At 39.4% G+C, this 26577-nt stretch overlaps 1 protein-coding gene and 1 long non-coding RNA gene across 2 annotated transcripts; one reads left to right on the plus strand and one right to left on the minus strand.

Moving 5' to 3' along the window:
- Positions 1–2122: 2122 nt before the first annotated feature.
- On the minus strand, positions 2123–3453 carry LOC133836649 (myosin heavy chain, non-muscle-like). The gene is made up of 2 exons (XM_062267239.1): positions 2750–3453; positions 2123–2675 (listed from the first exon to the last, which is right to left on the minus strand). The coding sequence occupies exons 1-2, from the start codon at positions 3451–3453 to the stop codon at positions 2123–2125; spliced, it is 1257 nt and encodes a 418-aa protein (XP_062123223.1).
- A 7328-nt stretch (positions 3454–10781) lies between these two features.
- On the plus strand, positions 10782–26527 carry LOC133837406 (uncharacterized). Its single transcript, XR_009893806.1, has 3 exons — positions 10782–10952; positions 25820–25929; positions 25986–26527. It is a non-coding gene; the product is annotated as an uncharacterized LOC133837406 (long non-coding RNA).
- Positions 26528–26577: the final 50 nt, after the last annotated feature.

Here is a 26577-nt window from a genome sequence, read left to right on the forward strand (position 1 = left end):
TTTCCCTCTTCGATTGGTCTTCTTCGATGCTGGGTCGCGATTTGTTTGTTTATTTGGACATAATGCGCGAATAGTTTCACTCACTGCCTAGTTGGGGCCTCATTCTGGACGAATTGACGGACTGTTATAGCGTCTGCCGAAGGCCCAAAGTGCTTTGATCTTTACCAGAGTGTGATGTGATTAAACGCGTGTGCGTGTGAGTGTGAGTGCAATTGTAATTGTGCGCGTGTGATTAATCAAATGTTTATAAAGAGGGCAAAAGGGGGAGGAAGGAAGATAGGAGTTGGGAAATGGGAAATGGAAGCAGGGCGGGCTCTCTGACCTGCAGCCGAAAATGGAAACAAAATATAATTAAATATTTATAAAAATGTAGAGTAACAACAATGCGTACACTTGTCGGCGTCGCCTGTCACAAAGTGACATTTCCCACATCAACGGAACAAGCCAAACAGCTCCGACCAAGTTGAAGAGCGTCCTACAACAATTTAACATTAATTCGCAGTCAAATAATGCTGCATTTTTTATGCGCAAATATCGTCGTTGTCAAGTGGCAGGCAGCAGTAACAACAACGCAGGATGTGGATCTGCTGATGGAAAAGGGATGCAAACAGGAGGAGGTCAGCTCTGCCTCAGTCACGGACTCGACTCTCGGTCGGGTAAGGGCTGACAAACAAAATGGCACTCTAACAGATGTATTAACGCCCCGCGTATTCGATGTATTTTTAAATAAGCAACCAGACGAGAAACTCGTCGCTTGCACTCAAGCTACTTTTTTGCTGGTGGTTGGACATGCTGCCTGCCGTTCTGTGCCTGACAATGTGTGTGGTGCTCATCCAACCAGCCAGCCATCCAACCATCCAGCCATCCAACCATCCAACCAGTCAGCCACCGTGTGAGCGGCGTTGGCGTCTCTCGCTTGCAAAATGTCAAATGTCAGAATTTGACATGCGTGTGACATATCAGTGGCAGCTTTTACATTAATCAAACTCCCTTTTTCTTCGGCAGCTTGTAGAGAAAACCCTCGAACCACCGACAGACACCAAATGGCGATGACGACGACGACGACGATGCTACACAATTGACACATTGAATTAGGGACATGACGCCTTCTGTTCTTATCGTATATAGGACTTGTACTCATAGTTTTCTGGTACACAAACATCTCGCGGTCCAATTCCCATTCATTCACTCAACTTAAATGGTCTGCATTTCCTCATTGCTTGCAGTTTTCATTTTCAATCTATCCATTTGAGCATTATTGTTTGGCACAGTTTCACTTATTAAATTAAATTTTACTTTAACTGAGAATATCTGCCATAGAGCAGATTGCGAGAGAACTACAAAAGGAATAAAATAAATATATTGAGATACATCAAATTGCAGAAATAGTTCAGAGTGTACTAACAAGTGTACCAAAATTCAAATCTCGATTTCAGTAGATTGGGAGAGTGGTAGCTTTGAGGCAAAATAAACTTGAAGGTATTTTTATATAAGCAATTTTGATTACTCTAATGACTTAACTCTCTTTTTATTGCAAAGGCAATATATTAATACAGAATATATATAAGGCTAGTTGCCTTAGTTTTATTATAATATTGTAAGTTATAACGTAAGTTTAAGTATAACGTAAGTTTAGAGTAATTGATTATTGATAATTTGAATACTGCTGAATACGATGACACGCACGGCTGTTCTGCTTTACTGCTGACCACGGTTCTGCTCGTTCTACTGCTGCTCTCGTACTCCTGCTGTTCTACTCGTACTGCCGCCTATTCTCGTTCTGCTGCTTGTTCCTTCTGTCGACTCCGATTTCTACTCACGCCGGCTACTCGATACTTCCTCACGTCGACCAATCGATATCTGCTCATACCGATATATCGATGTCCATTCACACCGACTCATCGCCCTTTCCATCTTACATTCGGCCACCCTGATTCAGTCATCAGCCTCTGATGACCAGGCTTCTTCGTTGACCTCAGCATAACGCCATAGCTTCATGTTGTCGACGCTTGTAGCGGTATTAATAGGCCCTTCTGTGTTACCAACTTTACGCACCTCATATCGCCCGCTACGCTTTATTTTCGTGACCTCATATGGCCCCAGATATTCGCTAGCTAGTTTCCTACCAGCCACAAACTGCGTACGACGAATGGCAACGAGATCTCAAGTTTATAGCCATGTTCGTTCTTCCTGTTCTTATCAAACGCTTTTTGTAGTTATCCTGTGCATGCTGTATTTCATCTTTCGCTTCTTGCCGAGTCTTCTGTCGCTCCTCGTCGAAACTGTTGTACATTTCGTCATCTAGCATCTGTAGAATTCTGCAATCGGCATCATTTCTCATCTTAACGCCAAACATAAGCTCGAATGGTGAGTGTTTCGTCGATTTGTGTGTGGTACCATTGATGACTCGCTGCACCTTTGGTACAAACTTAAACCATTTGTCGGGCTTATCTGCCGACAGCTTTGAGATTATGGCCAAAATTGAGCGATTAACGCGTTCGACTTGGCCGTTTCCTCTTGGGACTCCAGTGGTGCTCCAAATGTGTTCGATTCCATTCTCCTTAACATACGACTCAAAAGCAGCTGAAGTAAATGCCGATCCACGATCGCTAATGATTCGGCAAGGATTTCCGAAAACGTCGGACCAATTCCTCAGCTTCTGCAGAACTTCCTCACTGCTCGTGGTTTTAGTTGGATACAACCAGACAAATTTTGTGAAGCCATCCACAATTGCAAAATGTGTTTATACTGCTTGGTCGTTACATCCATCTTTTTGACAACAACTAGGCGGCTAGCAAAATTAGATGTGGACTGCCGAATTACGCCTGTATCCAGCCACTCATTGATTTGATGTTTTACTGCTTCAGCCTCGCTAACAGCAATTCGACTGGGTGCCTGCCGAAAAAGCATAATGTTGGCATCCGGCACGATCTTGAGTTGAATTGGGTACTCAGCTGTTTTCTTCATCGCATTGAAATTGCCAATCATTGTTTCCATTAACTGATTTGATTCTACAGTTTCCTTTTCGCGTGCCTCACGCTCGGCGGTGTCGCGCTCCTGGGCGATCTGCTCTGATATGGCTTTCTCCTCGGCGAGAATCTTGTCGAAGTTCTTCTGCTTCTTTTCTAGTTCGAGCACCTTGGTGCGCTGTGCTTCCATCTCAATGATCGCATCCTCCAGCTCTGATTGGATCTTCTTTTTGCTCTTGTCCAGGCGATCGTTTTGCGCCATCAGCTCCTTGACCTGTCGCTCCAGCGCCTCAATATCCTTGTTGAGTCGCTCCTTGCCCTCTTCGAGTTCCTTGGCCAGTTCGCGTCGCAGTTTCTCGGCCTTGCTGCGCGCCACCTTCTCTGCCTCGAGATCCTCTTGAATCTCGGCCAGCTGCGACTCCAGCTCACGCTGTGCCTTCTGTGCGGTGGCTTTCGTGGCCGACTCCTCGTAGACAACATTCATGTTAGGTGCAGCCTTGCAGTTTCTTGACATGTGCCCGTTTTCGTTGCACCGAAAACACTTAACCTCACTCTGGCAATCTTTTCGAAGGTGGTCGTTTTCGCCACAATTAAAACAATGCTGCTTCTTTTCGATTTTAGGCTGTGCGCTGTATTTGTTTTGCTTGGCTGATTTTGTCGCTTCTCTTCTTTCTCATTCGTTTGGTTACTTTCATAGACTTCATACTTTTCTCTCAATTCTTTAAATGACGAACATCCGTAGAAAGTGAATTTAAAGTCGCTTTTAAGATTCAAACCATCCACAACGTACTTTATCACTGATTGTATGTCTATAACTCCACGCGCAGCAATACATTTCATTTGCAGCAGGTAATCGTGAAAACTTTCGTCTTTGTGTTTCACACGCTCAGCTAATTTCTTATTAATTTCGGCGCTTGGCACATTTCCCTTTGCAAATTCTTCAATCAACTTTGTTCGCAATGTATTATATTCGAACACTGCCGTTGACTCCAGAAATAGTGCCGCTGTACGAGTCATCTTGGCGCGCGCTTGGACATATTTCTGCTTGTCACTGAGTCCGTATGCGTCTGCGTTCAACTCAAAGTTTTGAAACCATGCCACCACTTGCATACTATTTCCATCAAACTCGGGTATAATTTTTGCAAAATTTTCCACTACCAGCTTTCCTTCATCTTTTTGTGTTTCGTCAGCTCGGATTTTCAAGGTTAACAGCTGTACTAGCTGCTGCAGCATTTCATTATTTTCGGTAATTATACTCATTTCTGCATGTGTGGTTTTGCTCTCTTTCTTCTCAGCTTTATTCTCCATCATCTTTATACTTTTTCCAGCTTCTTCTTCTTCTGCTATCCTCTGGCGCGATCGCAACGAGTATTGTTGTCTCGCTTGCACTACTGGCGGCTGTTTGGTTTGCTTTTGCTCTGTTTTTTCGACTTTGTTCCACTCATATACATACAGCTCTAACGGTGCTTTTTCCAAGAATTTCACAACCGCTTGCAATTTACGTATGTTGTTTTTTTTTTGACGAGCCTTCTAATTCTGCTGCTGCTGCTTTGGACGATTCTGTTGTTGTTGTTTATTTGGACGAGCCCCAAATATAAGGCTAGTTGGCTTAGTTTTATTATAATATTGTAAGTTATAACGTAAGTTTAAGTATAACGTAAGTTTAGAGTAATTGATTATTGATAATTTGAATACTGCTGAATACGATGACACGCACGGCTGTTCTGCTTTACTGCTGACCACGGTTCTGCTCGTACTGCTCTCGTACTCCTGCTGTTCTACTCGTACTGCCGCCTATTCTCGTTCTGCTGCTTGTTCCTTCTGTCGACTCCGATTTCTACTCACGCCGGCTACTCGATACTTCCTCACGTCGACCAATCGATATCTGCTCATACCGATATATCGATGTCCATTCACACCGACTCATCGCCCTTTCCATCTTACATATATGTTACAATATATGGGTATTCCATGGCGAAATTTGTCCCGTGCGAGACTTTTTACAGAGCCCTGCAGTGAAAATAACATAAACTGAAACAATTTTAAAAATAAGTGAATGTTATTCTTAAAGCTCTAGATAAGCACTAAGATTGATTTTAGGAACTTGATCTGTTTCCGATAAAATATATAAATTCGTTCATTTTATGGTTTTGCGTACGAATTGGTTAATTTTTGCAATTATCACAACAGAAAACAAAACAGAAAAAAAATTCCAAAACCATTCTTAGCTATAATTAAAGTACCTATATAGTGCTATAAAAATAAACTTTTCTTATTTTCAAAATGGTTTCAGTTTATGTTATTTTCAATGTAAAGAGTCTCGCACGGGACAAATTCCGTTTTGGAATTACCCATATTACACAGCCACCCATAATTGGCTTTATCCTGCACATTGCGTTTTTCTTTACACTGAAAAACTACTAAAATCAAGGTTTTTGACTTAGTATGTTATTAAGAAAAAAAATTGCATCAAGAACTTGAAAATCTCACAATTAAAAAACATCTATAACATTGCAAATACATTTAATATAAGACTCACGTTAATATGAAAAAAATTTTATATTTTAGTTTTGTATACTTTTCATTTATTATTTTTATTGTAATTTGCGCATTGAGTTATTCAGTTGTATGTTAAGGGGTAACATCACAGTAAGACTTGTTTTTAGATCACTTTTTTGCGATTTTTTTTTCAATATTAAAAAAAAACAATATGGCTTCGATATGGAAATGTTTCGCTGGAAGACCTCCGAGCCACGCACCACAAGTGGTGCTAATTTAAACCTATCGGGTGAAGAAAAAAATATCTTCATTTAATCGGTATATCTAGAGAATGTCGAACGGATTTTTGAAAATATTGATTTTTGTGAGTTTGGAGAAAAGTCAAAAGTCAAATTTTCAGGAATCATAAATACTATACTTATTATTGTATACCAAAATTCGCAATTCTAGCTTTACAATTACGCTTGTTATTCAATTTTTTGATTTACGGGGGCGGAAGTGGGCGTGGCAAAAATTTGAAACAAACTTGATCTGCGTGCAAACATAGCAAATGCTGTCGAAAAAATTATAGCTCTATCTCTTATAGTCTCTGAGATCTAGGTGTTCATACGGACGGACGGACAGACACACAGACGGACAGACGGACATGGCTATATCGTCTCGGCTGTTGACGCTGATCAAGAATATATGTATATACTTTACAGGGTCGAAGATGCCTCCTTCCACCTGTTACACACATTTCCTGCCGGCACAAAGTTATAATACCCTTCTACCCTATGGGTAGCGGGTATAAAATCCGTTTTGATTTGCCATTACATTGCATGTGAAGGTCCGCCCAAAAAATTGAATAAAGGTCAAAAAAGTTACCTTTAAATGTATTCTAGTATAGTAAAACTAGTTTTTAAACATAAAAATTGAATGTTTGAACATTTTACATCGGTGTTTATTCAATCCTCTTTTTACGAAAAATTTATTGTGAGAATTTAGGTATAATAGAAAGACTTTCTTTTGCTGCGAACGCAATAAGACAATATAGGATTTTTAAGAGTAAATACCTTAAACGACATTGCTGATGATTTAACTTGGATAATACATATTAGTCGCTTAGATGTAGTCGCACTACCATTTGCCTAATGTTTTATGTATGAATATTTATTGCCCGCTATTTTAAAGTTCATCCTAAGATGAGAAACTATTGAAATATCGCTGTTTTAATCGCTTAATTTATTTTAAATTGCTGTCAATCTAAAGCTGATCTAAGCAACAGCTTGTTACTCATCAGTGAAGAATCATCAGCACCATCATATTTTTGCACGACATACAGACCAATTTAAAGACTCGGGCTCGGGCCCGCATGCGCTGTCATCGTTGTTGCTTGAATAGAACTACTTAATCCTAATGCCGTGAAAGCGTGGAAACGAGAATGCAAGTGAAAATGAAAATGAAAATGATTGTAGCATTTGCTCAAATGAATATGTCAAATCATTTGTCAATCGTTTAATTAGCTAAGCGAAGAATCCAAGCAATGGGAAGCAGTTGCCGCCGAGGGGCGTCATGGGCTCCCTTAATGGCCTCAGACGCTACTCTGGCGGTCGTCTCGAGGTCTGGCAATGCTGGCAGGCACACGATCCATCTTAAACTCGTCAATCGGCCTTCCATCAATTCTTCCCTCCACCGGTCCATCTGGATGGCTGAACTGATGTCCGTCCGAGACGCCGCGACGACTTTGCGTAACGAAATGGCGCGCACAATGGAATGCGTGACGAATTCACTTGGGGAAATTTCCAAATAAAATTGGGCGCATGCGTGAAAAGCCGCAGGAGGCAGCCGCACCACACATCGCTGTTTAATTGTGAAACTTTGGCAGAACGTTAAAGCGTTAAACAAAAGGCAACCCCAGCGCCAGCGTCAGCCTCTGCCCCATGACAAAATCAATAAAATAAAATCTCCACGAAAAATATAAAAACAACATGCATAATATTTCTATGGTGTATGGTTAGGCTACTTGACTTTTTAGCCATGCTCTGGCTAATAGACATAAATCATGGGCCGTTTTAGTTCGGTATGCGGCAACTTTCAAATGATGCTCACAAACATGTAAAACATGACGTGGGACAACCAAGCAAATCATATTCATTTTGAGCCTTAGCCTCAGTCGCATCCACAGCCACAGATCCATAAGAACATCACAGCCACATCAACATCAGCGACTTTATCTTAATCAGAGAGTCGTCGTCAGGTTGCGTTCCCCTTTCTACGGTACGAATGCCCCGCAGCTGAGTTACGACAAAATTGAAAACACTTTTAATACGCCTTGATTTATTATCATCGTCTCTTTTGGCTCTGAAGTGTGGCTGTGGTTTTTTGATTCTGGCTCAGACACTGGCTGTGACGTTAACTATGTCTCTAGCTGCTGCTCACAAGTATTATGAATCAACAGAAAATAATTGTGAAGGATTTTTCAAAAGAAAATCGCCCTGTTTTCGGTGCGCAACACGCAAAATGTTGTGCCTGTCATCGTGTAATCATTTGATGTGATCCAATGCGAGGCGATCCTCTCATAAGAATTGTAAATTTTGACATATTCATTTCGAGTTGAAGAGCCAAAAGGACAACTGCGTAAGGTGTTACACGTCATGCCCGTGCCATAAGCGAGCTGTCATGACATGCATTTATGCAAGAGTTACCACCGATGATGACGATGATGATGATCATCATCATCATTGTCGTTTGGATCGATCGAGATCACACTGCGTCATTGGCCTTTTGATGCTAATTTGCTATGCCCAAACGGCTGCTATCAAAATATTGTTAAACATTTGTTTGCCTTGTCTCAAGCAAATATCAAAATACAAATAATTTAAGAGCGGAAATATTTAGTTTATTGCAACTGAGTCCTGTCATGGATATCAGAGAGATCAGGTGCATCGGCATCACGAATTGCGAGTTGGCCAGCTGACTTTGCTACACTTGGAAATTATAAAACAATTCGCTTGAAATGCGCTTTGGCGGGTGCATTTAATTATAATAATTTTGAAATTCTTCTTCTCCGCGCTCTTTGCATTTAATTATCATGAAAATTGCAGGCAACTGGATAAATTTCAACCATCTCATGACCAGACCGATGTGATCTGAGACCGATGTGATCTGAGCCGAGTCAGACCCAACCCCTGAATTCAAAGATCTCAACTGCCTTTTATAATGTCGCTGTTTGCTGCCTTGACTCTCCACGGGGCGCATTTTGCATCGAACTGCATGTTGGACTTCGACTTAGACTGAGACTGAGGCTGAGCCAGGGTCTGAGACAAGAAATTATAGTTACCCATTTGGCAAATAATTTCATGCGTTTTATATTCACTTCTGACAAATTAAAACTGTGTTCAATAAAAGAAGTATGAGTAAAATCTATATTATTTCATAATTGTTGTTTAATATTAAGAGAAATAATGAATCTTGCTAATTCAAACAAAAGAAGGTCAACGTAATGAAAGAAATTGTAGTTTATATATAACGTCAGGCTATTTAATGGTAGAAAAGAGAATACGTACAAACTGTAATATACTCTTATAATAATATTTAAATTACTTGTATTACGGTTAGGATAAATTATTAAACTTGCCAAGCCTGACTTTAAAGTTTTGATAGATATTCTACTTAATATAATCGCACATTCAACAAATAATGTTACAATAGAATTCATATTATACTCATATTATTCCCTGAAATTGGCTTTGTGATATTAAAGACAAATATAATGTTTATAATTATACATAAATAAATTAACTTCGGGATAGAATATAAATATCAAATTAATCGCTGCTAAGCTAAGATGAATAATAAAGCAATGCTCGAAATGACCCCTTTTGGAAATGATATTTCCCAAGTGAATGCAGTAAAATAAGCGAAATTTGTGGTGCAGTGTATAATGTCAGACATTTGATCATATCAGCGCCAACACAGCAAATTCTTGTAAAAAACTGATTTGTAACTTGGCACACAAAACATATACGAAAACATATCGCATATAGCATCCGCAACAACAACTGTTTCTGTTGCAGCAGTAGCAGCAGAAGTAGTTGCAACAGTTGCAACAGTTACAGCAATCTCCTGATGCCCCTTCTTGCCACGCCTCTGAGCATGCAATAAACTTAATACGAAAAGTTTTCAATTTAACAAACGCCAAGAATGCACGCTGAGCGACGCAGTGGAAACCAAAACCAAAACCAAGTGGCCATGTTAGCCATGTTTTCTGCAACTGTGGGCCAGTAGCTGGCCATGGCAGATGAGCTACTGGTGGTCAGATGCTGTACAGGCAACCGAACACCGAATACCAAATGTATTATACTGTATGCTGTATGCCAAATGACCGTCCGCCCGCCTGCCCGGTTGATAAATCACAGAGGCATTTGAGCGCGTATCAATGCGAGGCGAAGTCTGGCAGAGAGTGGCCGGAGAGGAGCCCTGGCGTGGCATTACTGACTGCTGACTGGTGACTGGCCTCCAGCATTGGGGCTACTGTTTTTGTGCTGTGCTGTGCTGTGCTGTGCCCTGTGCTGTGCCCGGTTTAGCTAGTTGTAATTATTTCAACTCTCTAGCGCGAAATTTGAAATTCATTTCATAACTCAATGTAATGGCCTCGGCGACCGCAAAAGCGCAGCAACAAAGTGACTGATGGGCCAATAAACTAAACGATTTTATGTATTTGACTCTAGCAACGCGACAAGCCAAAGTAATGAAAAATAATTAGAAATGTGTTTAAATGCAGTGAAAGATCTCGCCTCGGCTTGACTACCACAAGCACACACATAGAGAACAACTTTTCAGCGCCTTACTTAGACGTCCGGGGTCTTAATGTTTTTGAAAACTGCATTACCTGCTAATTGCCTGTTAAGATATTGTGGCTAATGGCTAATGGCTAATGGGAAACTAGTATACGAAATATGTCCGCTGGCTAACAGTAATTGCTCAGCTTAGCATATAGAAAATATAGCTGTAATCAGCATGCCCACACATACCATAATACTCATCATGTGCACTTTTCTAGCTGTATTAATCAATTAATGGAGAATGAAAACCTGCTCATATCTTCACAGCATCGATTGATTGAAAATCTATGAAGCACTTCAAATATTCATATATGTCTTCAGATAGAGTCGTTCAATATTGATAAATTTCATAAAGAAACAAGTAAGCAAACTACTGTCGAAGTTGGTCGACTATAACATACCCGCTACCCATTTTGAATAAAACCAAAATAGAGTGTTACTATTTCTAAATAATAAATATATCACAATAATATATCATTAGGCGTAATTTGCCACACAAAAGTTTTTCTTTAATAACTTCTGCAATTTATATTCGATTACAACAACATTCTCAGGAATCATAAAAACTACAGTTATTATGTCTGTACCAAAATGCACAACTCTATCTTCAAAATTGCGCTTAATTTAATTTTAATCAACCTCGGTGGAGAGATACCCGGTAAGTAGCGTTAATCGCCGACTATTTCTAACATGTTGAACTTCTCTATATTATTAATCTGTTCTGCGAATTCTCTGCAAATTTGCATCGACATCGAATTTGCATTGACCACGACGTTTTTAGTGGTTTTATTGCCAAATGACATACTTCCATTTTTGATATGATTATGGAACAAGACAAAACCTATTGAGTAAAGTATACCCTTTTTCCTGAGTAATTCTAATCATTATATATTTTATTGAAATGAAAAACGACTATATTGGTTGAATGTATGATCAGAAGTGGGAATGATTTGTCCTCTTTGTGTTTCTGATGAAAATTTTTGTCAATCACAGTAATATTGAGAAGCATTAACTAATGCACACCATACTACATTCCACTCTATTTCGCTTTACTTTTTTTTCGTTTTAATGACCAAATATATTTGTAACTCGGCACATACCATCGCCAAGACAAAACGAATTTTGCCGACAAACAGATATCAAATAGATGCCAATAATATTTTCGATAGAAAAAAAGACCTCACAATAATAATGAAGCATGGCATGATACAAAATACAAACAGCAAAATCAATTAAACTACGATTTCTCTCTTGATAACAATAAGAGCAAGCGCGCAATTTAACTTGGCTATTGAATATGCAGTCCAAAGCTATGAAGCCATGTGCCGAGATTGTAGATCCCAAGCAAATCTGCGTATTCATGCTGTAGACATGAGCACAAAGGCTCAAAAAGCACCGCCACTGACACACTGTCTGTCGCCTTCGACAACTTTGGACGTCGTCTTTGTCATCGTCAACTTTGAGGTCGTTTGCCGTTTTAATGCTCCCGAGCTCCCGAGTGATCCCCAGCACTCGAGCTTCGGCCTGACAAAAGTTACATCAAACCAACTAATTGAGTGGCGAGTACAATGAGCCCTACAGTACCAGTTCCAGCTATAGCAACAGCAACAGCTCCAGATCAGAGATCTCTTCTGGGATCAACACCGCCTTTAATGTGAGCATATGACGCTTTTATAGACACACACACACACACACTCTGAGCCCCATTGCAAAAGTATCTCTGGCTCAAATCAATTTTATCAGACACAAATAAAAGAAAATAACACATGCATTTCGATTTCGGGCGATTCCAACCTTCTCTCTCTTTCTCTCTCTCTCTCGCCTACTCTGTGTTTGTCTCCCTCGGTCTATCTCGTTTTCTCGTTCATGTGTATGTGTTTGGTTCTAAACAATTCAACCGCATATACATTGCTGGCTGTCACCTAAGCTATTAACCTGATTTTCTAGATTTTCAATCAAGTCAAAAACGAAAAAAGACAAAACACGCACACAAAAAGGAGAATGAATGCCCACAAAGCCGTCAAAAAGAGCCGCAGAGTCGCCGAGTCGCAGAGCCGTGGAGCTTCGTGCCGCCATATCTACATACAACAGCAACAGCAACAAGAACAACAGTAAACAACTTACAAAGGCACATAATCCGGTATTGTATCTACGGATCGTCGTTTGTTCGTTTGGCTCGCTAACTGACTGACAGACTGGACACGCTGGCTTAGGTGGTACACACAGCCATACAGGCTGGTCGACAGACAGACAGAGAGAGACTGACTGACGGACGGAGAGACGGAGAGACGCAGGCTGACATGCGCACAGGCACTGGCATTATTATAAAGTCAAATTTTGTTTCGTTTAAATGCGATCTTTACGCTGAAAGTGTGTGTCCCTTTTTTCCCAAAAATCCGAACAAGAGAGAGCAATCCAATCCAAATCCAAATCCATTGCCGCGCCAAGTGGAATAGTGGCAGAAAGAAACCAAAAATTTAAAAATCCAGAAAACAAAAAGGCATTTTTTGATTGAAATCAATTTAAATTGTTTTCTAGAAAAGCCGCTGGGACAGACAAATTCGACAAAAGGCTAAGCGGCATCTGCGTTGTCTATATGATCGCTCACAAAGTGTATCCATTAGATACATTTGCGTGCCTGCATGTGTAGGCCGCAAGATGCACAGGTACAGATATACTCACAGGTACAACAACAACAGCAACAGAATTGAGGATCAACTCGTTCACCAGCAAATATAGTCGTCCTTCTTTTTAAATTGTTTTCAGCTATTTAGCAGATTAACAAAAAAAAACCAATGCCACAAAATCAATGTGAGAACATAAGTTCAATCACATTGAGACATAGAAAATAAGATTCGTGCCAAACATAAATGATCTCAGTATGAAGTTTTTAAGGCAGCATTTATAATAATACTTCGAAATCCACTAAGTATTAAAAAGCACACGCAATTAAAATATGAGTAATTCTATAGCGGAGTTTGTCTCGTGCTACACAATTCACAGTGAAAAAACATTAATAAACACAAAAATTTAAAAATAAATAAAGGTTGTTCTACCAGCTCTCGATTAACACTATATTGAGAGCTAAGATTGATTTTAGGAACCTTTTCTGTTTTTGCGATAAAATATATACATTTTATACCCGCTACCCATAGGGTAGAAGGGTATTATAACTTTGTGCCGGCAGGAAATGTATGTAACAGGTAGAAGGAGGCATCTCCGACCATATAAAGTATATATATTCTTGATCAGCGTCAACAGCCGAGACGATATAGCCATGTCCGTCTGTCCGTCTGTGTGTCTGTGTGTCTGTGTGTCCGTCCGTCTGTCCGTATGAACACCTAGATCTCAGAGACTACGAGAGATAGAGCTATAATTTTTTTTCGACAGCATTTGTTATGTTTGCACGCAGATCAAGTTTGTTTCAAATTTTGCCACGCCCACTTCCGCCCCCGTAAATCAAAAATCGAATAACAAGCGTAATTTTAAAGCTAGAGTTGCGAATTTTGGTATATATAATAATAACTATAGTAGTTATGATTCCTGAAAATTTGCGATCAGATAAAAATTGTGGAAGTTATAAAAGAAATACTTTTGTATGGGCAAAAACGCCTACTTATAAGGGTCTTAGTTACTTTGGCTGACAATCTGGTATATTGAGCCGTCTATGGTATATTTTGAATGTGGTACTATATTGATATACCAAACATACCATTTGGTATATTTTTAGTATTTTTTAAGTATTTTCGGTATATTTTCAAAATGATACCGCAATATTTTGCCTTTATTAAAATGGGTAGCGGGTATCTCACAGTCGAGCACACTCGACTGTAACTTTTTACTTGTTGGAATTATCTTAAAGCAAAAAAATAATTTCAAAATCATTCTTAAAATGCTAATCAAGTGCTATGAGATTCATCTTTACTCAAAACAAGTAAGAAAGCTACTGTAAGCATTTTGAATAAAAGCAAAACAGCGCGGCATTTATTTAAAAATATACAAAAATAATATACCACTAAAATTATAAAAAGAGACATTTTTTGTCTGATCGCAAGCAAATTGGGGGGCGGAAGTGGGCGTGGCTACTCTATGGTGTGTTCTTGTTCGCAAGTGATATTTTCACCAGAGAATTACCCATATATGTATGTATGTTACTTGATGAATTTATTTATTTATCACACCTCAATAACTCTGTAGACTGTTAGATATTAAAATAATTATGATATGCCTAATGAAATCACAATGACTCATTTAAAACAAATATATAATATATTACCAATACCTTTTAAAATTTACAATTGCAATACACACTCTCAAAATAAAAACAAGTAAGAAAGCTACAATCGAGTGTGCTACCCATTTTGAATAAAAGCAAAATAATGCGGTATTATTTTCAAAATATACCGAAAATACTAAAAGTATACCAAATGGTATATTTAGTATATCTATATAATACCGCATTCAAAATATACCATAGACGGCACAATATACCAGATTATCAACCAATGCAACTAAGACTTCTAGTAAGTAGGCGTTTTTGCCCATACAAAAGTAATACTGTAATAACTTCGACAATTTTTATCTGATCGCAACCAAACTTTTAGGAATCATAATTACTACAGTTATTATTGTATATACCAAAATTCGTAGCTCTAGCTCTTTAAAATTACGTTTGTTACTCGATTTTTTTGATTTGCGGGGGCGGAAGTGAACGTGGCAAAAATTTGAAACAAACTTGATCTGCGTGCAAACATAACAAATACTGTCGAAAAACATTATAGCTCTATCTCTTATAGTCTCTGGGATCCAGTGTTTCATACGGACAGACGGACAGACACACAGACACACAGACGGACAGACGGACATGGCTAGATTGTCTCGGCTGTTGATGCTGATCAAGAATATATTTACTTTATAGGGTCGGAGATGCCTCCTTCTACCTGTTACATACATTTCCTGCCGGCACAAAGTTATAATACCCTTCTACCCTTTGGGTAGCGGGTATAATAAATGTAATATTAGAAATACTTTTGTATGTGCTGTTACATCAATTGAATATGTCATAAAAACTGTAGTGCATAATATTAATTAAAAAAGACTGGAGTAGAGATTAAATTAGATACGATGTAATGCTTTAATATCTCGTAAAGCAGACAAAACACAACAAAGAGTAATAAGATTATGATTATGAGTTTTGACCGTATCAGATGGCTTTTGGTTGTCTCTTGATGGCCATAACTCAAACGATTTGTATCTGTTTTGAGAAGTGCTGTGGCTATTAGAATGCCAATTCCAAAAGCTTTCAGTGGAAGCAGTTCATAAAACTCACATAAATGTCACCATGACTCAGATCGAATGGGATGGGAAAGCCACACACACACACAGAGATGATAACACTCAGAGTAACACACCCTTGAACAGACACTCGTGGGGCACCAACTTTCCGGCCGCGAATGGCGGAAATTCAACTTAAATAGCAATTAAAACTATTACTATTCAGAATTTGGGCTTCCGAGCTATCTTTACGAACGGAAACAAGGCGTAATGGGGCATGTAAGACAAATGAACTTTCAACCTGCACGCTGGAAGAAGGCAGCTGGACAGGTGCAGGGATTGGGATCCAGTTCACCGAGCCGTCGAGTCGACCCAAGCCATAAACTGACAACTTTTTGGACAAGTGTCAGCAAGTGTGATTTATGCGCACGCTTACCAAGAACTCGAGCAATCGTCGACGCATGCGCAGCGACCTGCAGGGCAATGTGCGTCGGACATTTGACTTCGGACATTGGACATGACACATGGAACAACTTCCAACTTTCAACGTCCGACATGGTACTAATCGCTTTAATCTCTCAAGTGCGCCTAAAACATGCGACGATGTCCGAGTCAAAGACATAGCAACGTTTCCGTCACATTTGTACATTTTCTTTGACATTGCGCAATTCTCAAACAGCTTAGACACATGTGCATCAATTGTAAAAGGCGCCGGAGGACTAAGGGTCATCGGCATTCGCAGCATAAGAGCTACAAACAGCAGGTTATCGCCATAACATTGCCAATGTCGTTGCTTCAATGGTGAGCGGCGATATCGAAATGAATTTCAAGGCGCAGGCACAGCTGCTGCAATCGAAACATAACAATAAGTAGGCATACATGTTAAGTATATATATAAATATATATATGTGGTATTTACCATTTACCAAAATGCACTCAACATGCAGTTAACGCAGACAAAGGCGAACAGGCACTGTGGGGGCGAACAGGAGGAACCCATAACTTATCTCTGTGGCTATGCGTAAAATATTAATGATTCAATGGAGTTGAGGCAAAAGGCAAAGGCAGAGTGATCATAGCAACACTTAAAATCAAAGCACAGAATTACGTATTAAAATTCAGAACAGCTAAGGAAAAACTGACGCGACCCTGTTGAAAACTCAACGGCAACAAGTGGCAAGAGTTATGGATGGATCGATGGATGGCCGGGAAAACAACAGCAACGAGAATGTGTGCGTGTGATTTCACTTACTGATTTAGATGCAAATCAAATCAAGAGCGACCGAGACTAAGATCGAGACCCGGAAAAATGCCGAAACAATTGGTGATACAAGACCCAGAGACGCTCGCGGCTCGCGTCTCGCAGCTCGAAGTTGGAACTCGAGAACACTGACGATAAGCGAACTATGAATGTGGCATTCAATCGCTTATGGATTTCAAATTTAAATTTAAGACCTTACACATTGAGTATTTTAATGTGGTCACAAACGAAATTCAAATTGGCCGACCAAGCGATCACTCGACCAGTCGACTAGTCGACCACATTGAACGACGTGCTGTGCCTCAAGATGGAATCCAAGTGGGATCTGGAATTGAAGTTGGATCGAATCAGACCGTAGCTGACCTCAACGACGACCCCTTTTGTGTGGTATCACAGACAGACCAAACAGTTGGAGACAGACACTCAGATACGCATCTGAATTGTGTATAAGACTATCAACGAACACATTTATTTCATGTTTATGTTGATATTTTCAAATTTGATAAAACTAAAAAAAAGCGAACAACAATTTTTCGTTTCGTTTTGTATTTATGTTAATGTGGCGGGTTTGCGAGCGGGTTGGGGTCCAAAGCCCTGAGGTCTCGCTCCTCGGTGCATCATTGTCGGTCATCAGTGATCCAATTACCATCAGCATAGCAGTTAGTAGGCACTGTTGTACAAGATGTTTAAATAGCACTTATGCATTTTATTGACATATTTGAGTCGCATTTGATCTTTGCATGGGGCTGGCGTGGCGCTTTTGAGTTTCAGATGCTTAGCTTAAATCATGATAACAGTCTGATTACGAGAGCTTCTGGCATACCATGATAAGTGGACGGTCAGCAGGTGATAAAGAATGAATAAGGAGTAGCTTTGCAGTTGGCAATCTAAAAAACCAATTCAGATCAGCTCATAGAAAGTTATTATTCTTTCTGTTTTATTGTTTATCATTTATTATTGAGGCATCTTGGCAGATTAATAGATTGGTAAAACACTGCATTGGAGTATACGCAGTGAGACGATCTTTGCTGATAAAACTAAGTTATGCAAATACCTTATAGACAGCTCTCTCACAAAAGTAGATGATCTTTGCTTAAATATAGAAAACTTTCAACACTCAACAAATAATACTAAAGTTTTTTTAATTTATAGCAATTTAAATATATACAAGTTTTTGTCTGTAATAACACACACCAAACATGGTAAGGGCTAAGAGGTTGCAATTTGTACAAAACATAGTTTGCATACCTTCTACTCTCCTTCTGTAATTATTAATTTACCAATAAACCTTTGATACATACTCAGTATTTGAGAATTTCTGCATTGAATAAAAAAATATAAATACAGTTTAAAAATAACTTTAACAAAATTTATTTACGTAAATTATAAGACTGTTCGCGACGGTGACTCAACTGGAACTTTTAAGACAACTTAATGATGAGTTTTACAACCACTGAAACGGATTGATCCAAAAAAAGAATAATCTGCTGGTGGACAGCGATATGAGGAAACTTATTTAAATCGAAAGCTCATATGCAAATGAATACGAATATGCATAAATATTATTTAAGTTGATATTTTGCTCATAATTAAAAAAGAAACCAAATGGAAAAAGGAGTGGAGAGGCAAAAATATAGGAAGGGAACAAAAAATACCGCGGCACTGTTCAAATTAAAAATCGAACGTAAATGTGGCGCACAGCAGGACGTGAGTATTCAAGAGAGGCAGTAAGCACACGCGAGAAAAAGAGTGAGAGACAATATGGAGAGAAAAAGAGAAGGCTTCAATCTTAAGGCTAAATTCTTGATTTCAATTCCTGGCGATCCCAACCAGACGACCCGCCGACCACCCGACCAACCGATTCCTAATTGTTGTTGTATTGTGAGGATGAGGATGGGGCCGATACTTAGACCCATTCCGAGACCGAAACCAAGACCGAGACTGAGACCGAAACCGAGGCCGTGGCCATATGATAATTTAAGGCTGTATAACGTCATGCTGTTGCTCCATTGCCATTTATACAAAACGGGCCAAGAGGCCCATCGATCGAGAGGGGGATTGCATTGCGTGTTGGTCTTATGAGTGACTGCTGCCCGCTGAGGCCGCCAACTGTGTCGTGTATCCTCCTTTGATGTGGAGAACCCATGGTGGGGTCTCTTGCTTTTCTCCGCAGTTCGCCTTGCGCTTTGATGCGATAAAAATTAAGGCGATAATGGAATTGAAGCAAATGAGCTGGCCAACATTTGTAAGGCTGGCCATTGGCCGATGCCCGATGGCCGATGGCCATTGGCACTACGCAAACTATGCAGCTGTGCGACAAGCAAAAATTGGACAAGCAACACGCAATTTATGTCAATGTGCGCTCCCAGCTCCAGCCCACACGGAAAATTTGCAGTAATTAATAAAGCGAATACGATGTAGGCAAAGCGTAAGTAAAAAACACCAACAACAAAATGGATAAAATGGAAGAGAAAACTCTCGACATGTCGCTGCATGTTCAATTTACAAGCCACCTACGATGCGGTGACAAACACCCGGCCATAAAAGTTATAGAAAAATCAAATCGTATATTATGCCAGAGTCGCAACTGAAACTCCAGCTCCAGCTCCAACTTAAACTACAAAAAAAAAGAAGAGAAAAAGAAACAACGGCAACAAGAACGGCGGAATAATGTTGCCTCAGCTAACAACTTCATTTCGTGCGACACTCATAAGGCATAAATTTGCTAGACTTAAGCCTAATTTATGCAGCGTTACGGGCCGCTTTCGGGCAAAGGGTCGCCAATGTGGCCAATGGGACGCAGCAACAAGTACGAGGAGTATTTTGTCGCCTCGACAACGACGACGACGACGACGACGAACTCGAACTCGACGTCGACTGCATCTGCATTCACAATTAAACAATTTCCACTAAATCTCGTTACTTCCTTAGCAATTTGTTACGCGCGCCAGCAAAGTTATGTGACGCTGAGCCATAAATTCATGCACCAACCAAACCCAAGCTTCGGTCAGCCGGTCAGCTCCGTCAGCCGGTTGGTCGGCTGCTTGGTTCCTTGGTTGTCCGCCTGTCTCTCTGTATGTCTGTCTGTCGGTCTGGCAAGCCGGTAGGCAGCAGTAGTCCAGTAGTAGTAGTAGTGTTTGTTGTTGTGCAATATTCGCATGCGGCACTTAAATCGTCGAATTTATGTAGCCAACCAGTGGCTGGAATCGCGCCTGCACTGCCATCGAGCTGCTGCATCCCAGACAACTCTCAAATTTGACTGCGAATCTCTGCCTCTGACTGCGCTCAAAACTCGACAGAAGGTGTGCACCGCAAGCACGTATAAACTGCGATTAGGCTACATTCGGCCAGAGCCAAGGCCAACGCTCACATCGACACTGAGTCTGTCTCTGACTTTGGTGCTTCCTCCGAGTCCCACTCTGACACTAGCATTAACTCTAACACTGCCTCTGACACTGACCCAATGCCCGAGGCCACGATTTAAGCTGACTATGCCACTGCCATAGTTATGATCAAGACCTTCGATGTAAAAATTCCAGTGTTATACTTCCACTTACTATATACTACTGATCAAATCTGATTTGTGCATCTACTCAAAGACTCAACACACTGTGAACGATAAGAGTTATTTAACAAGAATTGACATTCTAAACGAATCATAGAATGGATACTGTCGCAAATGCTATTAATAAATGGTAAAACCAATTTTGACATAGGTTTTTATGGGTGATCATATACAAGGAGATAGGCAATTTATTTCAATTTCCCAGCAGAGTTCAATAAATTTTCCTTACCTATCATTAAAATTTTTATCGGCGAATTGCAAAATGTGTCAATTTACCATTACATTATTCGAATTTTATTCATAATAAATAAATAGATATTATTAGTCTATGGTGAAAAAAAGAACAAAATTAAATGAAAGAATATGATATCATTGAATTGGAAATGGTCGATATTTCAGATATTCGTTGGTTACCAAAACAAATTCATGATGTAATTTTACATTATTTGCCAAACATGAATTTAAAGTTCACAATTGCCTTAGTAATATGCGTAATGATGACTCTTATTAAATATAAAATATTAAAATCATTTATTAAAAAAATAATTTAAGTATTTTTAAAAATATACCTCATTTAAATTTATTCAATAAAAATCTGGATATTTTTTCGACAACATTTTCAAAAGAAAATGAGTTGAAGTCTTACTAAAATAATAAAATTTGTTATCTCTTTCACAAATGTAGAAACAATTTGAAAATTTAAAGCACTGTTGTAGTCGAGGCGAGCGCAATGTGCGGCAGTGCATAAAAATATTTTGAAAATGCGCCGGCATAGAAACCCTCCTACTCACTATCCCCCACCACCGAGACCAAAACCGATCCCGATACCGATACCAACACCGACAACCCATGCAACTGCTATAAAATCAAATGCAATCAAAGCACCTTTAACGTATCTTTTGTGAGGTGACCGCAGACGCAGTAGCAAAAAAAGGCCAAAGCAAGAATGGACGGTTCAAGGGGGAGGTTTTTAGATTGGGGAAAATCTTGCGAAAAATAATTTTAATTTATCACTTCCGTCGGCCATTGTGTCGTCGTTCATTGCGCCTAGACCCAACCCAACCCAACTCGGCTCCCCGGCTACGCTTCAGCCTTAGGCCTCTTGGCCTGAGGCCGTGCTAAAGTTATTGCAATCTCTTTGCATTTTCTATATGCATGCATGCATGCTACCATTACCATTACTAATACGACTAGCATTGGTATTACTGTTACTCTTACTATTACCATTTTACTATTACTATTATCATTACCATCACCATCACCATCGCCATTAGCAGCGGCATTGCCGCCACCATTGCTGCACTCTGGGCGCGGTTTGTTTTTAGTTTTGTTTTGTTTTCGACTTTTCTTTAGCTTTGTTTGCATCCATATGCAAATGCAATTTTCGCATTTTGCAGCCACCAAACTAACGGTGTGCGCGCTCTTTTGAGTTATGTGAGTGGGGGGAGCAGCTCGAAGTGGGAAACGGAGCGGGGAATGATTGGGATCGGGTTCGGGCCAATGAGCCTTCGCCACGCAACAATGGGCAGACCGAGCTTTTGAGCTGGCTCCGATGTTGACCCTATTTTTTGGGGTAGTTGAGCCCTGTAAATGGCGTAACATTTTTTGCATGTCTTGCCGTCAACGGCAACGGCAACAGCAACAGCAATAGCAACGGCAACGGACCATTCAGGTGCCCTTAGCGTTGTCGTCATGTTGCCAGCCAAGACACGAGACATTTGCTGCATTCTACTTTGTCTGCCTTGCGTTGCATTACATTGCAGTAAGCCCATTGCAACTAGCAAGTTAATTTAGAAGGTTGTCCCACACCGCAAAAACAGAAACGGAAAATGGTGAAGAAAAAACCCAGCTGCCAGCCTTACGAGTATTCTTGTGTTTTTGTTGTTGTCGACCCCTGTCGCAATTAATCATCGGGACTGGTAAGCATTCGTGTAAGCGCGCTTATCGCCAAAACACATCTCAAGTAGTTAATTTTCAAATAGCTTCAGTAACAGGCTGCATTTTAGCGTTTTAGCGCTTTCCCGTTTCTTCGTTTCCCCAATTTTACCCATTTTGCTCTTTTTTTTGCTGACATTCTTCACAACCTTGTCAACGCTTTTGATGGACAACTCAAGTTTTATGGAAGTTCTATATTTAAGTATTTCATTATACAGTTTTTAAAATAAGCGCAGTGGCAAAAACAAATACTCAATATTTGCATTGTATTGTAGGTAATTAACAGATCACACGCAGCAGCGCCATCAAGTGACGGGTAGTAGTACTATGCAACAGAACTAGGCAAGCTAGACTTGGTCTCAGTGTTACTCTCGGTATCATTATCAGCCACAGGCTGCATACAGTGAGCAACAGCAACGAGAGTCGAGAGTACTCTCAGCAATAACATGCTCCCACTCGGCATTTGATTCGATTTCGCCTTGGTGGTTGCTCTCTCTCTGGCATTCCATCTCGCTCTCTCTCGCTCGCGTTTAGCAACTGACAAACGTATGGCCTCTCACTTCAAATATGGCGACCGTTTTGATTGGCTGACTGCGAACGCGGGGCGTGCCTGCTCTTTTGGTGGTCATGCATGGGACTTGGCGTGCCGGCGAATAAGCTTTGAATTGCAAATTAAAACTTGAGCAAAAGCAACAAGTGCGCTTAATAAAGCAAAGGGATTTTTCGAAAATGAAATCGAATCCAAATATCTCAAATCTCGTCGACTGCCATTGAATAACTTTGAATTGCCATCTGCGTTCAATCAAATTGACCCCAACGACATGCCTACAGGCATCAGTCAGTCAGTACAGTACAGTCAAGCAGATCATACAAACATACAAACTTATATAAAGTAAACTTGAGTAGGCAACAAAACGCAATGTGATATTGCAATTTAGCTGTCAGTTAGTTGCTCTCTGGGCCAATTAACTAGCATGTTCCCGTTGCTGTTGCAATTTAGTTGCCCCCAAGACTCGACCGATGATTTTGCGGTTTTCTCAATGTCCAATACCCATGCCCCCTTCACACTGCATCATACAATACAATACACCGCACTGCACGCTCTCTCCCCCAGCATTCTGAAAAATTGTGTGTTGTGCGTTCGAGTGTGTGTAAACAGCAATTATCTGATAAATGCCCCGGCGCTGAAAAATTGATAAATTGCGCATATAAACGTTACGCTATAATTATGCCATGTTACGTGCAAGTGAAAATTGAAATGGAATTTGCCCGATACTAAAAATTCGCTTGCTATCCTTCGAAGCGAATTGTACACGATTAGAGAACACGCATACTGTCGCACTTCATCTATTACAGGCATATTCATAACAGTTGAAATAAAGGTTGATATGAATATAGTAAGTTTAAAGTTATAAAGAGGAAATATAAATATTATATTTATGAAAAAAAAGTAGCAACAAAAAAATATTAACTCAATATAATTAATCAAAGATGAAATAATCCAAACATTTTAGTTCTATCATTGATGATAACTGTCACACACCTTGCGGCTTACCTTACACAAATAATAATTTAAAAAAAACATTATTTTATATATGTATAATATATATAGAATTTTGGGAACGTTATCGTTAACAGCTTGATTTGAAAAACTACGAAGGAAGAGCTACAGTAAGATCCACATCGAGGTGTTTATAGTATGTTAGATATTCGCCGACTTAAAGTTTTTCCGGACTTTATAATACTATAAGAACCTGCTAATAAAGACACAATTAGTTGATTTAGTTTTCAATCAAGAATGAATATACCAATTCTACTATTTATACTTAATTGTGTTCATTTTTTATACCCGCTTCCCATAGGATAAAACCGTTTTACATGTTTGTTTCTTCAACAAAAATATGTAACATGGCAGTCATTTCCGATCCCATAAAGTATATATATTCTTGATCAGCGTCAACACCCGAAACGATATACATAGCTATGCCCAACTGTCAGTATGTCCGTCTGTCCGTATGAACACCTAGATCTCGGAAACTATACAAGATCGAGCTATAATTTTTTTCGACGACACTTGTCGTTGCTGCACGTAGATAGAATTTGCATTAGATCTGTTCTACACGAACTTACTTCTGCACCTGTAATCGAAAAAAATGGTATCGAGTAAGCGTAAGATTTTTGGTACATATACAATTTGGTTGCGATTAGATAGAAATTATAGAAGTTACTCTAGAAATAATTGTATACGGCTAAAAAGCCTTCAGCTTTCGGGTCTTAGTTGTTGACAAACTGGTATATTTTATACTCTATGTTATGTTTTGAATACACTAGTGTATTTATATATGAAATATAGCCTTCGATTTATTTAAAAATGTTATTCTATAAAATTTGTATTTGTATATTAAAAGAATAATGCCACATATTTGCTTTTTAATTGCAAATTGGTTGGCGGGTATCTCACAGTCAAACACACTGAACTGGAGCTTTCTCACTTGTTATATCCGCTACCCATAGGGTAGAAGGGTATTATAACTTTGTGCCGGCAGGAAATGTATGTAACAGGTAGACCCTATAAAGTATATATATTCTTGATCAGCGTCAACAGCCGAGACGATCTAGCCATGTCCGTCTATCTGTCTGATCTCAGAGACTATAAGAGATAGAGCTATAATTTTCGACACCATTTGTTATGTTTGCACGCAGATCAAGTTTGTTTCAAATTTTTTCCACGCCCCCTTCCGCCCCCGCAAATCAAAAAAAATCGAATAACAAGCGTAGAGTTACGAATTTTGATATATACAGTAATAACTATAGTAGTTATGATTCCTGAAAATTTGGTTGCGATCCGATAAAAATTGTCGAAGTTATTAAAGAAATACTTTTATATGGGCAAAAATGCCAACTTACTAGGGGTCTTAGTTGCTTTGGCTGACAATCTCGTATATTGTGCCGTCTATGGTATATTTTGAATGTGGCACTATATCGATATACCACATATTCAATTTGGTATATTTTCAGTATTTTTGCAGTATTTTTGGTATATTTGGAGAATAATACCGCAAAATATATTGCTTTTATTCAAAATGAGTAGCGGGTATCTCACAGTCGAGTACACTCGACTGTAGCTTTCTTACTTGTTTTGTATATTAAATGTGTGGTATATCTTAGCAATTAAGTTTTTATAATGGTAGTTTCAAAAGTATTTTCAATCTCATTAAATTATCAAAAAACGATGATTGAAATTTCAAGCCTAATTTTTAAATAATATAATTATATAGTAAATTATGGAAATTGATGCGGATTTTTGTATTTATTTATCACCTATGAAATTGAAAAATAAATGCATTTAATTCAAATTGATGACTTAGTGTCAATAAAAGTGCACTTCAAGTGAAAGCTAGTGAATTTAAACAAATTGCTGACATGTAATAAATATAATCATGTGTTTGTTTAGTCTATACCACCAAACTTAAATCGTTTCCGTCTCCAGCAACTTGATGGCATTAGAATACATATGGCACTTTAACAATCCATCAGTTAACAACAAATCTATCATTGTTGTTTCATACCCTGGACTCTGGGTCTTGAGATCTTCGAAATGTGTGAGTTAAGAATGGAGTGTTGGCTAATTTGTTCATTTTTGTTTATGTTTGCAGAAGAGACGCAACTGGAACCAAAGAATCAATCTGCGCGAGATGCATACAGAAACTACAATGTCGACTTCTCCGCTGAAGACGAGAAGATGGAGATGAAGTCGATGGCTATGACGATGTCGATGTCGATGTCGATGATGACGACAACAAGGCAGGCAAGGCAACGCAGTGCAGAGCGACTGCGACTGATTTGTTTATTTATATAATTTCAGTCAAGCTCAATTAGAAACGCATACACACCACAATCTCAATCTCAATCACAATCACATGCATGCGCGTACGCATACAACTGATTTTGGTGTAAATATCTTTTTTGTTGTGGCTTTTGGTCTCGTGGCGTTGTTTGGCTTTGGCGCTTTTCACTTTATTGATTTAAAAAAATGAAAAATTTATGTCTAAACAAAATTGCGCCATGCAGCCAAAAGCCATTGCCAGTCCCTCTAGGAGCATATACATACAATACATACATACTCGTATGGATTGGGAGTGGGATGCAGACCCTTCGCTGGCGCTGTGGTCATTGGCGCCACCACTTAAAAACAACATGAGCAATATGCATGCAATATGAAGCAAGAAGCAAGACGCTTGGCGGACT

This window comes from Drosophila sulfurigaster, chromosome 2R, assembly GCF_023558435.1.
Source record: "Drosophila sulfurigaster albostrigata strain 15112-1811.04 chromosome 2R, ASM2355843v2, whole genome shotgun sequence".
NCBI classification, from domain to species: domain Eukaryota; kingdom Metazoa; phylum Arthropoda; class Insecta; order Diptera; family Drosophilidae; genus Drosophila; species Drosophila sulfurigaster.